This window comes from Pantherophis guttatus, chromosome 1 (assembly GCF_059756535.1).
Source record: "Pantherophis guttatus breed Tessera chromosome 1, ASM5975653v1, whole genome shotgun sequence".
NCBI classification, from domain to species: domain Eukaryota; kingdom Metazoa; phylum Chordata; class Lepidosauria; order Squamata; family Colubridae; genus Pantherophis; species Pantherophis guttatus.
Genome location: NC_142063.1, coordinates 258,501,467 through 258,517,131, shown reverse-complemented (window position 1 = coordinate 258,517,131; position 15,665 = coordinate 258,501,467). Strand labels below are relative to the sequence as shown.

General features: G+C 37.9%; 1 protein-coding gene across 4 annotated transcripts in view; it reads left to right on the top strand.

Moving 5' to 3' along the window:
- Positions 1–3,751: 3,751 nt before the first annotated feature.
- Positions 3,752–15,665, top strand: part of AHI1 (Abelson helper integration site 1) — a 78,527-nt gene continuing 66,613 nt past the window's right edge. For 2 of the 4 annotated variants that reach the window (XM_087887207.1, XM_034418860.3), the window contains exons 1-8: positions 3,752–3,873; positions 5,047–5,112; positions 5,870–5,991; positions 8,025–8,620; positions 9,541–9,698; positions 10,986–11,205; positions 13,433–13,625; positions 14,302–14,397. In XM_087887207.1, the coding sequence (XP_087743333.1) occupies positions 5,103–5,112; positions 5,870–5,991; positions 8,025–8,620; positions 9,541–9,698; positions 10,986–11,205; positions 13,433–13,625; positions 14,302–14,397 (1,395 nt within the window). In that variant the 5' untranslated portion in view covers positions 3,752–3,873; positions 5,047–5,102. The other 2 variants (XM_060692245.2, XM_087887209.1) reach the window with 2 other exon arrangements.

Sequence of the window (15,665 nt, the reverse complement as noted above, 5' to 3'; positions counted from 1 at the left end):
AAACCTAGCAGCTTTAGTTAGCCAGCAGTTGAATCCTGAGATCTGAGGTTTTCTGAGTTTTCTTATTACAACACTCAAAATAATGCTCGAAATAAGTAAAGAAAATATTGTAATAATAAAATAAAATGCAGTTATGTGTAGTTTTAACTACATGTTGGAAAGTATCTAGAAATCAAAAACTATTACAGTATGCAATAATGACACTTTGTGCTTCCTTTTTTTTTTTAAATACTGCACATATTGGATAGAATTATAAACCATTGTAAATTATGCATTTCTTCAACAAAAGACTCTGTGCCTATTTTAACCATAATTTTAGGATCTGAATTCATACCAGCCAGCAAATTATCCTCTGGAAAGTTGACTTTCTTCAGATTGTTGACATTTATTCTAAAACAAAATAGCTTCATTTCTGGGATGGAATTGTACCTGATGAAAATCCTTATCTAAGTTGCTAAAGGATTATATTTACACTCCCTCTGCATCTCTATCTCATGTGCTGCAGGATTCAGTGGGAGGATAAATGTTTAAATAAACAATGTTGTTGAATATTGGAAAATTCAATTGCGTTGCTTAGGATGTAAGCATAATCAAACAAAGGAGAGAAAAGCAGCAAGTAAATATTCCATCTTATTGTTGAAATGGCTTAGGAAAAAAAACAACAGCCTACAAAGATGACTGTAATTAAGCATTATTTTTATTTTGTGTTTAAAAGGAGTAATAACAGCATTTCTAGTTTTAAGCACTAATGTAGGTTTTCCTAGAAATTCTGAAGCCTTCTACCTACTTCCTGCTACCCTATCTAAATTAACTGGATTATAGATGATTAGCACCGTCATTTCTGGTGAAATTATATTAGATTGAACACTTCCAATAAGTTACAATTCAGATATGAGTATGTATTATTTAAGAGATGAAGATGTTCACTAAAACAGTGAATTCAATTATCAATTTCCTTTCCTTTCTTTTCCCCCAGGGAGATCACCTAAAGTGGTATAAAGTAGTAGAGCCAGTGAATACTTTGTTACCTGTACAAACAGCATCAATTAGAGGAATTAAAGCAATGCTAAAAACTTCATTCATTTCATTGCTTTGCTGATTTAAATCCTGTTTAATCTTTATTAAAGAATTAAGGCTGATGATACCGAGCGATATATCTCTGTCCCTGTTGAAGTAAACAATGCTGCAACAGCCTACCTCAGTGCCTAGAATGTAAGGGTTTAGATGAGGGAACAACAGACTTCAGCTTCACCCTGGAAAGACTGAGTGGCTTTGGTTTTTGGGGCCACATGGATCTAGGAATTTACTATCTTTGGTTTTGGATGGGGTTGCGCTTCCTCAAACAATCATGTGCCCAATCTGGGGAGCTCTCTGGATTCACAACTCCTACTGAAAGAGCAGGTAACACTTGTGGCTAGGAGGATCTTTGCCCAGCTTCAGGTTGTGTACTAGTTGTGTTCATTTCCGGGATCAGAATTTTTATACTCAGTGAGTTATGCCCCGGGCACCTCCTGTAAGGACTACTATAAGAACCTCTACTGGAAGCTGCTCTTAGGGTCTGGTTATTTACGGGACCGCCTGCTGCCGCAAACGGCCTCCCACCGGCCGGTACGCTCTCACAGAGAGGGACTCCTCCGGGTGCCGTCGGCCAATGTCGGCTGGCGGCTCCCAGGGGGAGAGCCTTCTCTGTGGGGGCACCTACTATCTGGAATGAGCTCCTCCCGGAGATACGGATCCCGGATCTACGCACCTTCCGCCGCGCTCTCAAGACCTTTTTATTTCACCAGGCTGGTCTGACCTAACCTCTCCCATTCTCTTTTTAATGTAAATTTTAATTTGTTCTTAACCTGGGGTTTTAAATTTGTCTTGGGCTAAATTGATTTAATTCGATTTTACTTCTGCTCTTAAATTTTTGTATTCTATGTGTTTTATCTTGTGCCTGTTCACCGCCCTGAGTCTTTCAGGAGTAGGGCGGTATATAAATCAAATCAAATGAAAATGAAAATGAAATGAAATTTGGAAACTTCAATTAATGCAAAATGAAGCAGACTGGGCAATTACGTGTGCACATTATACCCTTTTTCCAAAAGCTGCATTGGCTGCCCATTTTCTTCCAGGTCCAATTCAAGATGCTCAAACCTACGAAGCTTGTTTGAGGGACTACCTTTCTCCAGGGACATTGGAATATGACACCCCATCATATTCAGCCAAAGAGGCTTGGTTCATGTTCTATCCATAAGAGAATGTCATTTGGAGAGACGCAAGGACTTTTCTGATGCTGTATCTGCCCTCTATGGAACATCATTTCCCTCCAGGGTCTGTCTGGCCCCAACCTTGCTGGTCCTCCAAAACAGACTGAAGATGTGGCTTAGCCATTTGGCCTGGGATAGGAGTGCGTTTGGAGCCCATAAAACCCCTGCACTATTCTTGAATGGTTTGGCTCTCCTAGTGAATTATTGTATTGCTTTTGTTTAATTGTTTGTAAAGTTGCATTGCTATTGTTTTTTTTAATCTTTTTGGTACTGTTTAGGTTTTAACTGCAAGCCTCCTGAGTCGTGAGTGTGCAATTGAAATTGATTGAATGAATAAATACATAAATAATAAAAAGCCACTTTGGTCTAGTGGTTAAGCCAGCAGGATGAAAACCAGAGAACTGTGAGTCCTAGTCCCATTTTAGGCATGAAAGCCAGCTAGGTGATTTTGGACCACTCACTCTCTCTCTCTCTCTCTTTCAGCCCAACCACCCTCACAGGGCTGTTGTTATGAATTAGGGTTATTTATAAAAATGAAGCTGGAATAAAAAGATATATACCATAGGTAGGTAAATAGATAGGCAGACTGATAGATGTGGATAGTGAGGCAAATTCTATGGTACTTTGTTCTCACTGTCTGCAAACTGCAGCTATCATGCCCAGCATAGAGTGAGATACTTTTGAGAGACTGGGAAGCAATGCTAGAGATTATACATAACAAGCAGGAAGCAGGAAAGTAGATTATTTTATAAAAGACAATTCAATCTAGGTGGCAAACAAATGGGAAGAAATGTTTTAAGTCAATGTTTTTTGAATCTTGCACCTTTTAAGTTGTTGAGGTCCACACACACCTTAATGTTGCCAAGTTTGAGATATTGCAAATCATTCAAAAAGACTCTGCCTTAATGTATAAATTAAGTTTATACTCTTTATAATATTTATAATGTAAGTTTATAAATCCAACTTATATTGTTTGCATTTTGCAAAATTCTGTATTTACCTCAAGCATTATAGATACCTTACTGAACTTTGTGTAATTCTTCTTTCATCTTGAATAGCCAAGTACTTGTACACCTTAACACCTAGAATGTAAAGATCTTGGAATCTCACACTAACTTCATCTTAAACGAACCAGATGAGCAACACTTCTCAACCTCAGTAACTTTTAAGATGTGTAGACTTCCAACTTCCAGAATTTTGGAAGTTGAAATCCATCTATCTTGAAATGGCTGAGTTTGAGAAATACAGAGATAGACCCCCCCTCGCTCTTTTTCATAGCATGGCATCCTTAATTCATGCCCCCTCACCCAGCTTCTTTCCCTTATCCCGAAGCAATACTGTCCTTCCTTTACAAAAAAAAAAAAAAAAAAAAAAGAGGATTGTGATGCCCCCTCCCCATCCCATTCTGTGCGATATTTTGGCGAGAAGAGGTCGCCGATCGACACAAAACAAGTCTAGAGGGGAATCAGGCTCCCCTGAGACGCCGCTTGGGCTCCGCCAGCCAAGCTCTGCTTGAGGGTCACGTGGGCACACCGCTCCTCCCTTCCCCGCCTCGGGCTCCTCCTGCTTTCGTTGCGGGGTCGCTCGGTCCCTTCGCCCGCCCACCGCCGCGCCTCCGGCGGTAGGTATCCGCGTAGGGTCGCCGTTTGCGGGAGTGGGCTTTGGCCTTTGGCAGGGGCGTCTTCCTTTCTCGCCTCTTCCTGCTGAGGAGGTTCGAGGGGGCTGCGCTTAGAGAGCCCGGCGCCTGCGCTGGGGGAGCCATTTCGTTTCCTTCCCTTAAAAACAAACCGAGATCAATGATCTCGGCTGTTCGGTGCATAAGCCAGGATAGTAAATCAAAATCGACCCACCCATCCCGCTTTGCCCAGCTTGCAAAAGCCTGGCAGAGCGGGATGGCGGTCGGTGGGTGGGTCCACCCACTTTCTGGCTTTCTGGCTGGCTTGGTTGGTCCCGGTGTGGTCGGATCCTGCGGAGGGTTGGGTGGATCCCGAGTCTGAAAACGGTCACTGTTCTGTAAGGGTGCAGAAAGGCTGAAAGCGGAGATCTCACCGAATGTTCAACCGAGTTGATTTGCAACCTCTCTTTGTGATGACGCCGGTTGGTGGTTGTTAAGGGCTTACGCGTGCACCGCCCCAGGCGCAGAATCCTGGGACGCCAGTGTGTAATCCGAACGTGGGAAACACGTGGCCTTCCAGATGTTAACTCAGCCCCCCCGCATCCCATGTCGGGTGACTTCTTGAAATTAGGAGTTTAGTAACATCTGGAAGGGGGACCGCCCAGGCATCTCTCCTTCGTCCTATGTTGCTCGAGGGGAGTTCTAAAACAATCCTCGGGACCTCCGATTGACAAGATGATGTTTAACGTTTTGATCTTGCAATAGGCGTTGTATTTAATTGGTTGTGCGTTTACAAGCATTAATATATTATATACCGTGTTATAATTGCTTTTGGAAATCAGATTGGTGAGCTTTGGTGAACCGGTGAAATAAAGTACACCAAGCAGCTTCAACAGAATGCTGTGGTCATGATTTTTTTTTTTTTAACAAAAATCAAATTAGATTTCTATATCAGAAATTTTAAGATTTCAAGACACCATGCAAATTATTCCCTCCAATTTTATTCCCTCAACAATTCCGAGAATATTGTAGGATGGGCTGTGAGATAATAGAAGTCGAGAGACAGCTAGGCTGAAGATGAACTTGAATCTGAGTCTTCAGATGTGTTGTTATAGTTTTGTTTATTGCTTAAACACAACTGTTCATTAACAGTAACACATATTCTGTTTTTATATACAGAATGAAGAATTTGGACAAAGAAAAGTTTAATAGTTTCATATTTGAGAGATGTGAAAATGCCAGCAGGTGCAAACTTTAATGTTTTTATATATTTCACACAATGTATAACAATTTTTTTTTAAAAAAAATCCAAAACAAAACTATTTAATTTTAAGTTTTCTTGCTTTAAAGAATATTATTTCTGGTGCAGACTTTTCTGACTTCCTTACTAAACATTGTAGATATTGGCAAAGAATTTCCTATTAAAGAGGTTTTTCAATGTGTAATTCTCATGCTGTTCTTACAAAATTGCTGTTTTGTTATTTCACATATTTCTGTTATTGCTGTAATTATTGTTTATTTTTTTATATTTATATATTTTACTGATATTGTGAGCTGTCTGGAATTTTATAGAGATAAGGTGTGAGTAAAGCAGACATGTCCAACCCATGGCCTATAGACCGCATGCAGCCCTGGAAAGCTAGTAATGCGGCCCCACAAGATTGTAAACTTTTAACATTAACTATATTATATATTTTATATGTGGCCATGACAATTCCTCTTCTCTGAATGAAGCCCAGGCAAGCCAAAAAGTTGGACACCCAATGATGTAAAGGCGTTAAATAAATGGTGACCTATAAGACATATGTGACATATATTCAAATACTCTAAAGCTATTAATTATCTGTTCCTTTTTGCAATAAGGCCTGGTATATTTCTTTGTTTTTTACAATTCCATGCATGGAATTGTTCATTCTAAGTTTCTTTTACATATTTTTTGGAAATGTGGTAGTCTATCTTATCTAATAAACCAAGTTATCAAATTGTTTTTTAAATTTCCCAGTTGAGAGCGAAGCCAAGGCAAAAACTAAGGTTCGTTTTGAAGAAATATTCAGGAATCATGCTGGTCTAATTGAGAAAAAGAAAATTAAAAAGAAACAGTTAAACATCCCAGAGAATATTGTGGTGAGTTGAATATACTTATGAATAAATGTTTGTTGCTTCCAAAAAGTAAAGCATAGAATTTCCAAATTCCACCTTCATAAATAGTGTCAGGGAGTTTTGATTATCCTTTGCAGGGTCAATACATTTTGAAGGACATGGATTGGTGAAGCTTTATAGTTTCATACCCTCACCCCCAAATTATTTGCTTCCTTTTAGAGTAAAAAAAAAGTTATAACTTGAAAATACCCTTTGAAATTAAAGACTTGTTTCTGTAATTAGTGCTATTAAAGTGGGGTGTCATGATTCTGTTTTATTCTTTTCCTTGCACTACAAGTGGTTACATTTGAAAGTCATGGTTAGCATCCAGGAAAAATGCCCGGTGAGCAGAAGTTTTGTTTCAAAGAGACATTTTCAGACTAAATGAACTCAATATGCAATCTTTGTTAGTATCCCTTCTTCTACAGTTATGGCTTTTGTACCCTGAAAATATGTTTTGAACGTTAGGGATCTCTGCACATGGTGAAGTGCAGGATGAGGGCAGCAGAATGGATAGGAAGAAAGGCCAAGGGGAAATTGGCTTTTATTCCAGGAAAATTATTGTAATATCTGGATGATCCAAAGGAAAAATTCACAAAATTCTCCTTAAAGTTTGTCCTCAGAATGGTATGTTTTGCACATTCCTAACTTTATTTCCTTGTCTGATTTGGCATGTTCAGGGTCAAAAATATCCTTTAAAATGTGCATTGTTAGGGCTTACAGATGCATAAATTCAAAGAGGATTTGATTATTTTCTCTCTCTCTCTCTCTCTTTTTGGCTGGCAGAATAAATTTAGGAATGCTTTCAGAACATATTTTTCAGCAAATACTGATTTTAGTCCTCTTTCCTTCATAATCCTTTCATCACTTTGTCTCTCAAAAATGTGTATTTCTTGCAAGCCTGATTTGGTATTTTACTATTTTTATATTGTGTTCTTTTTTGGACAGATTTAAGAAATTTTTGTGCATTTTTATGCTGGACATTGTCCTGAAATTTGGTCTACTACAGAATTGAATGAAAGTATTTCAAATAAATAATGCAGGCATTAAAAGTCCACAGGATTTTCCTTTACAATTACCATTAATAATGATAATTCGAAGTGATTTGCTTTTGTTCTGAAATGTAATGTGCAAGAAAGGCACAGAAACATTTTTATTTATTATCTAAATAAAGTGAAGTCTTGGAATAAGTATACATATATTCCAAAAAACAGTTTCACAAAACCAGTCTCCAGTGGTTTAGAAGAGAAAGACAGGATTTCTTTTGAGAGAAAAATAAAGGAATTGGGAGCGAGGTTAAGAAATGAAGGTTATAGTTGATACAGAAAAAGAAACATCAGAAGGTGATTAGGAAAGAAATGGAAAACTAGTTTAGACAAAATATATCAGAATTTTTGCAGAGTTAAAATAGAGTATGTACATATTTATAAATAAGTTTTAATTATTTCCAAATGTTATGATCAGGTCTTTTGAAATTGAAGTTGGTTTTTCAGTCTTCTGACAAAATATATCTAATATAAAAGAAGTGCATATAACTCTGTGTACAGTAATTTCAGGTTACCAGATTGCAGTGTAGATATATCCCTTTTAAAATGTTTGAAAAATGTTTAAACTCTCTTGATTATTATGAGCTTTTGTTAAATATTATTTCTGATACTAGGTCTGTGGTCAGTAAATTATGCCTTTTCAACAAGTAATATTTATGTTAGGTATAAACGTAGGATATTATTTTCATTATACTTGAAGATATGTTTTTCAGCATGACATGCTGACAGAGCAATTTTGCAGGGGCTCAAGAAGACTGGAGGGGATTTTTCTTATAAGAGTTACATTAAAATCTTGCTCAAACCTATAATCTTTTCATGTTTATATGAATTCCATCTGTTGTAGTACAAGTAAACCTTAATTGTTCCCCTTCAAACACTAAAAGTGAAATATTAATAAAAGATTGTATTTATTTTTTATAATAATTGCATATTAGTGTACCGATAAATGGCTTCCCAACGTTTTGATTACAGCTGGAGACATTAAAAAATCATCTGACCAAAGGAAGCGAAAACGAGCCCATTATCAACAGCACATATAACCCTGAGGAAAGAAGTCCACGGATCCCAAAACGTACGTTGAGAGATAAAGCATCAATTGAAGAAAAAACAAATGATGTTAGCGGAGAGGAAAGCAAGCAAGTTGGGCTTAAGAAGAAGAAAAAGGCAGCCCTACAGAAACAACTTAATGAGGAAGAAAAGGCATCTGAAACGAAGTTACACAGTTCTGAAAAACAGATTCAAGTTTTGACAAAGAAAAAAACAGACAGCATATTGCAGGCAGATGCAGCTCATTGGAAAGGTGACAGCAACATAAAAGTTGCCTTGAGTGGACTACGAGACAGATCTGAATTAGATGACGAAGAAGAACAGTTAATTCAAGCCTATGAACAGCAAGTGGCTGAGGAAGAAGCAAGTGCAATTAAGAAAAAAATAAAAAAGAAACTTAAAGAACAGATGTCTGAATTCGTTCCCAGCGCTCAAAGCCATGAAACAGTATTGAACAATGAAGTGAGAAAAAAGAAGAAAAAGAAAAAAGACATACCGGTTTCCTCTGAATCTCAAACAAGGTATAATAGTAAGTGATACATTTGTATGGATGTAAGATTTGTGACAGCTGTTGGGTTGCATTATTGTTGACATGAGAAATAATTCCATATGGCTTTGTGAAGAAAATATAATGGCTCTGTCATATTGGGGGGTGGGGGGTGGGGGAGACATTCAGTGAACCAGTTTTGTCTCCTTGCAAAACTATACCGTGGTTTGTAAAGAGGAAATGACAGAATACGTAGTTGGAGTCGGATTTGATAAGAGATATAGGGAGTCTGCCCATTACGCTCATAAGTCATGACAGTTGTAAGGTGGGTCACCCACATGACAGACCTGCTTTTTCAACCTTTCTTGTGATGGTCATTAAGCGAATGTGGCAGTCATTGTTCATGATGGAGTGTTTTTGCTGAAAACTGGAATTAATTTTCAGCAAAAACGTAAATTGTGGACACATAGCCATGTGACACTGCAAACTGCCATAAATGCAGGCCAGTTGCCAAGCTCCTCAAATGCAGTCATGCGACTTTAGGGAGAGAGGCGGCAATTGGAACTTTACGGTTTTAAGTACCTTTTGGGAAGTCAGTTGTAATTTTGAACGATTGCTAAGCAACTGATCACAAATTGAGGGCTACCGATAGGAATGAAGATTAAAATCATACCTTCCTTGTCATGTTTCCTAGACTCTTAGCCATGCCATATCTCAGCTTGTGTTTCACCATGATTCTGAGCTTATCCTACCATAGATCCAGCTTGATAGGACGAGATTTTTAATAAACTTTTCCTGAACAAACTTTGTGTGGGCAAGGTGTCTCAGTTAAATCAATTCAAGCCACTTTGGATGTGTATGTTGTTTGCCTGCATTACAAAATGTAATTTTTAAACCATTAAATCTGGGAGTATATTTCAAATCCTTGTTAATCCCATGACTTCTTTCATTCAGTGTAATGTTCTTGTCTGAATTACAACATGAGCCAGAGGAAGAAAATACCAGAAAAAAGAGATCTTTGGAAAAACCTTTTGTATCCAAATCTAAAGAAGGTGATCTGTTAATAGAGCAGGAAACGAAAGGCAAAAAGGCAAAAAGAAAATCCCCAAAAGGTTTGTGTGATTAGAAATGGAGTGTTTTAAATGTTTTCTAATGGAAGTAATTCTCAGTTAAGAGGCCTATAGCGCGTATATGTTGCCATCTTTGTGGCATAAAGATCAGAACAGTAATCCACTGATTTTGTATTAGCAAGATTGAGGTGATGATGGATCCTGCTTGCATTTAAGAAGATCTTCTTATTTTCACAGGCATTGGGCCAGGATGTTATGTATGCCCATTATTGAGTTTAAGTTGTATTTGTAAAAAATGGTGCTGGTAAGGCTGTTTTAATCATATCAGACATAATAAAGCCAGTTTGGTCTAGTGGTGTAGGCGCCAAGGTAGAAAATGAAAAACTCTGAATTCAAGTCCTGCCTTAATCATGAAAGCCAGCTAGATGACCTTGAGCCAGTGACTCACACTCAGCCCTACTCACCTCACAGGGTTGTTTTGAGGAAAACAGTAGGGGGAAAGTGTGTTAGATATGTTCGCCATCTTGAGTTATTTGCAAAAATAAAAGTGGAAATTAAATTAAATTCTGGCCAGAGTTGTCTCATATTGTAAGATAGGTGGCAAAGAACTTTACTTAACACATTACTGTAGGGTTTTAAGAGATGAAATTACCATATTTTTCAGAGTATAAGATGCACCGGAGTATAAGATGCAGCTTAGTTTTTGGGGAGGAAAATAGGGGGGGGGGAATCTGCCTACCAGGTATTCATCTGGCTAGCATCCTTAGTCTGGTTAGCTTCAGCACATTAGTTTGCTGGTTTTTTATCCCCTGCTTGGGGATAAAAAAAACAGCTTCTAAGGCACAGCTGAGAGGAAGCAGCAATGAGAAAAACAGGCAAAGCAAAGGGAGATCACTTCACTTGGCTAGCGCCTCGTTAGGGCTGAAAAAAAGCTTTGAAAAAGCTACATTCAGAGTATAAGACGCACCCAAATTTTCAGTCTCTTTTGGGGGGAAATATTTTAAGCCTTGAGAGACTTAAACCTAAAAGCACCTAGCCATCTCTAGTTGGGGCTGCCAGTTTTATTCCTGCCTCTCCTGGTATCTTTATGAAGTCACTAAGATTTCTGACAGCTCCAGGCAGAAGTACTTTCCATGTTAAAGTGTTTGTGCTGTTGAATCATTCAGGACAGCTGTTATGCATGGAAATCATGATCTGACTCATAATAAATGAGTTGACTGAAAATTCATTTAAGACAAATTTTTAAATTGTAGGTTTACTGGTAATTGCAGCAATAAACTTAACAGTAGTTCTCAATTTTTACTAAAGCCTATTTTTTCTTTCTCCTAGCTCTAGAAGAAGATACTGAAAACATGACAGAAAGTACCTTACATATGACTTCTGGGAATCTTTCAGTGGAATCAAAACCTGGTTTTGATGATAACCTTGTTTTAGGGGTTTACATCCATCGAACTGATCGACTTAAAACTGATTTTATGGTATCCCATCCAATGGTTAAGGTTCATGTGATTGATGAGAAAACTGGTTTATATGTGAAGAAAGAGAATAGGTGATTTTACTGACTTACTGTAGATTTTTTTTTATTCTTGATGTTAATTAATTTGTCCGTGAAAAGCTCAGATAAATTTTTGGTTTTTCTAGATCCACATAGATGTATATAACCCATTAAATGAGGGTCATTCAATGTGTTTAAACGAAAATGTGTCAAATAAAACTCTAGCTTATACATACATATACATATAAATATAAATATAAATATACATATACATATACATATACATATACATATACATATACATATATATATTTGATTTATATGCCGCCCTTCTCCGGAGACTCAGGGCAGCTTACAATGCGTTAAGCAATAGCCTTCATACTTTTGTATATTTATACAAAGTCAGCTTATTGCCCCCACAAAGTGGGTCCTCATTTAACCTACCTTAGAAAGGATGGAAGGCTGAGTCAACCTTGAGCCTGGTGAGATCCGAACTTACAGTAATTGCAGACAGCTGGTGTTAATCACAATGCTTTTAGTCTGCTGAGCTACCAGGCCCATTTTTTAATTAATTAATATTCCTTAATTATTTCTGCACCACAGTAATTCTCATTTGCTGAACAGAATTGAGGTTCCTATGCTTAAGCAGTTTTAGATGGAGTCAGTATTTGGATTTTGGATTGCAAATTGAGACATTTAAAAATTTATCATTCTTTTGTAATTTCAAATAATTCTCATTGCCAATTGAATGTAATGCAAATACTGTTTGTAAGTTTGTTGGGTGGTCAGATAACTATAGATGTAATGAACGTTCATTTCAAATAAGACAGTGTTGTGGCCCATCAGCGGCCTGTGCAGATTGTAGCTGATTCTGACAACGAGGAGGCTGGTGTGGTGCTGTGCCAGCAGCCTGTGCAGCTGGCACTCGAGTCAGACAATGAGGAGGCTGAAGATGTGGTGCCAGAGGCAGGGACTCAGCCAGGGCCTTCAGAAGCTCCTTTAAGTGAAGAGGACGAAGAGGAGGAACCTCTTCTCTATGCACGGGCACGCAGAGCTGCCAAAAGACAGGAGTGGCTCCTCAGGAGGCACTCTCCTCAAGAGTAAGGCTTGGGGCTAATTGGCCACTCCCTTAGCCTATTTAAGGAGGAACACCGACTGAAGCAATTTGTAGGGAACAAATTTAGTTCACTCTCCTTCGCGTCTGGATTCTCTGCAAAATTGCTTCTGGGCTTTCTGCCAACCATAGTAAGATTGTGATTACTTTATCTTTGCTTTCTTGTAGGCTGTTAAGAAAGTTTATTAACAGCCTTTGTTTGAAAAAGACTGAGTTATTTTAGTAAATTAAGTTTTGTACAGACTTTGTGGGTGCTGCGTTCTTTGGGGTCCGTAGCTGGGGCAAAACAGACAGCCTGTAAAATATGCACAGATTCTCTCCAGGATAATACTCTTGGGATTTGAGAAAGATCATATTAAGAGTTTTGATGATATGGTCAAGAATGTATCATGGCTGGAGTCAAAATTATATCTAATCTGCAGTATTTAGAAAGAGGAAAATAAAGAAATTACTTATTCTCTAATCTCTAATATTTGCTACTACCTTATGCACACTCCACAGCAGGGGTGTCAAACTGGCGCGGATGCGTCACACGCAGGTCACCCCCACCCCAGCTCCGTAAAGGGGAAAAACATCGCGATATGTCATGTGATGGCAACGTGACGCAGCAAGTTTGACACCCGTGCTCTACAGAGAACAGATTTCATTGAACTTGACAATTTTAGCCTGCAAACAAAACCTGCCACAGATATCATATGAAGCACTTTCCATTGCAGTATGCCTACAATATTTTAACCATTTGTAAGAATAGGTTTTAAGTGATAGAAAATGAAGATATTCAAGCTTCTAATTTTTTTCCTCTTAAGGTTATCCATCTGTGGTGTTCTGTAACCTTTGACTTGCACTAAACTCACATTAATTCACTTTTTTGTATTTCATTGTGGTTTGGACTTTGCTTAGAATAATCTGAATAAAGTTCACTATATTCTGATTTGCTCATAAGGCTAACCTTCAATGTTTTTTGTTTGTTTTTGGTTTAGCCCAGTATCTGAACCAAGCCAAAGGAAGAATCTAAGAACAACCCAAAGACAAACAAATCTCATGCCATTTAAGCCAGTTGTTAGTTGGATGTTGAACACTTTTTCTATTGAATTAAAGTTACTTACTCCGTAGACAATTATAATAGAAACAAGACATAACTCAGTTACATGTATTGTTTTTATATAGCAATCGACAAGTTTCATCCTTCTATGAACAAGAGAAAGTGGGGCATATTCTTCCTATTATGACCCAGCCTTACGATTTCAGACAGTTTAAATCAACACTACCAGAATGGGAGGAGCAAATAATATTCAATGAACGTTTTAACTATTTTCTCCAAGATGCTGAAGGGAGCCCCAAAGTAATTCTGTTTTTTGAGGTAAGAAATGACTCATTTATCATTTTATCTTTTGTTCCTTCTGGCAAATACTTTCTGTATCTTTCCTCTTACGGGTAAAATGCACAATTTCAAAACTGGATTGTTTAGGAACAATGCACTTTTAGTGGTGGAAGCAGACCAGATAGTCTTAATTGCATAAAAACATTTTCGTCGGACAGTTTCTGAAATTTAAAGATGCATGTAGGCCATTTTTGCAACTTCAGAGAGTACAATATTTTATTTTCAGGTCTCCTAATAACCCAATTATCTGTTTTACTGCTTAACTGAATACTTGGTTGCTAGGGAAAGAGACAAGTTTAGAATCAAAGCAAAAGTAAAGGAGAGTCATCTGGGAAGTTTCTTCGATCCATAACAACAACCTACGTCTAGTTTGTATACTACACCTTTAAAAGCATTTTCTTGTGATGAAGCTCACATCCACTGTTTTTATGGCATCCTGAGTGAGATCTGAAATTCATCAAATACAGCAAGGCTTTAGATTGCTGTTCTGTATATATATATCTCAGTTGTTTACTGTATTTGCCACAACAGGTCTTTATCATAGGAAACTAATATGTACAAACGATTTAAGAAAAATCCAGCAAAATTAACTGATATTTTCTATGACTGTAATTACAGAAATGTAAACTGAATAAAATGTGTTTTCTACTTCTAGATCCTTGATTTTTTGAGCATGAATGATGCAAAGGCCAACTTTGATATTCAAGCTCAGGAAAGCGGCTTTCGGAAAATCTGTTGGGCATTTCTAAAGGTTTTTAATTTTTATTTTAATGGAAACATTGTACTAAAGCATTAAACAAGTCTGAGCAAAGATAAACACAAAAACTGCTTTGTGTATAGTCCAAGAGTAGACTTTGTATATAGTCAGAAAATTAGTCAAGGTATATTTCAACTAGTTTACATTCAAAAAAATTTCGATTTGCAAAATATAGCAGATCATATATCCATCCACCCCCATTATTGAAAAGTTGGATGGAGGCTCTTCACAATTATTTCTGTTTGGATTTCTGATTAAATATGTGGTGGCTATTTATGCTTGCTTTCCTGAATTTATTCTGGTACCATTTAACGAAACACAAAACCAGCTTGTTTCTGAGTCAGTAATGATGACAGCAACACAAATGACAAAACAGACTAATTAGAAAACATTGTCAACTATCTCTTGGCTGTTTGACATCACTGTGAGCCCCAATTAATGTGATAGCAATATTTTTGCACTCATCATTTTATCTCTGTGTGTTGTGTAATAGATTTTGACTTGAGTGTGTGGAGTTGTGCATGTAGTTGTGCATCTCTTCCATTCTTTAAATCAAACAAGCCTTCCCTGGGATCATACTGCAGCTGTGGAGGGCAACTGTGCCCCCAATTGATCAAAAGAGCATCAAAAACGTGACTCTTCATCTAGGTGCTGGGTGAAAAAGAGTGAGACCCCCTCACTTAATCCATCTGTCGCGCTTACCATCTTTCATTTTTTATTGATGGCTGTTGTAATTTCTTCTTGATCTGCCCAGATTCATTGGGAGTTGGGCCTAGTTGCCTTTTCACAGCTGCCATTTTTAGTTGCTGAAATAGAGAGAATAAATTTTCATTAGATGATAGTTTTTGCAAAATGTTTTTCTTTTGACTCAGCTATTATAGCTAAACCTATAGTTTGGACATGGTGGCTCAGTGGCTGAGATGCTGAGCTTGTCGATCGAAAGGTCGGCAGTTCAGCAGTTCGAATCCCTAGTGCCGTGTAACGGGGTGAGCTCCCATTACTTGTCCAAGCTTCTGCCAACCTAGCAGTTCGAAAGCACGTAAAAAATGCAAGTAGAAAAATAGGGATCACCTTTGGTGAGAAGGTAATAGCATTCCGTGCACCTTTGGCGTACAGTCATGCCGGCCACATGACCACGGAGACGTCTTCGGGACAGTGCTGGCTCTTCGGCCTTGAAACAGATGAGCACCGCCCCCTAGAGTCAGAAACGACTAGCACATATGTGCGAGGGGAACCTTTACCTTTACTTTATAGTCTAGAAA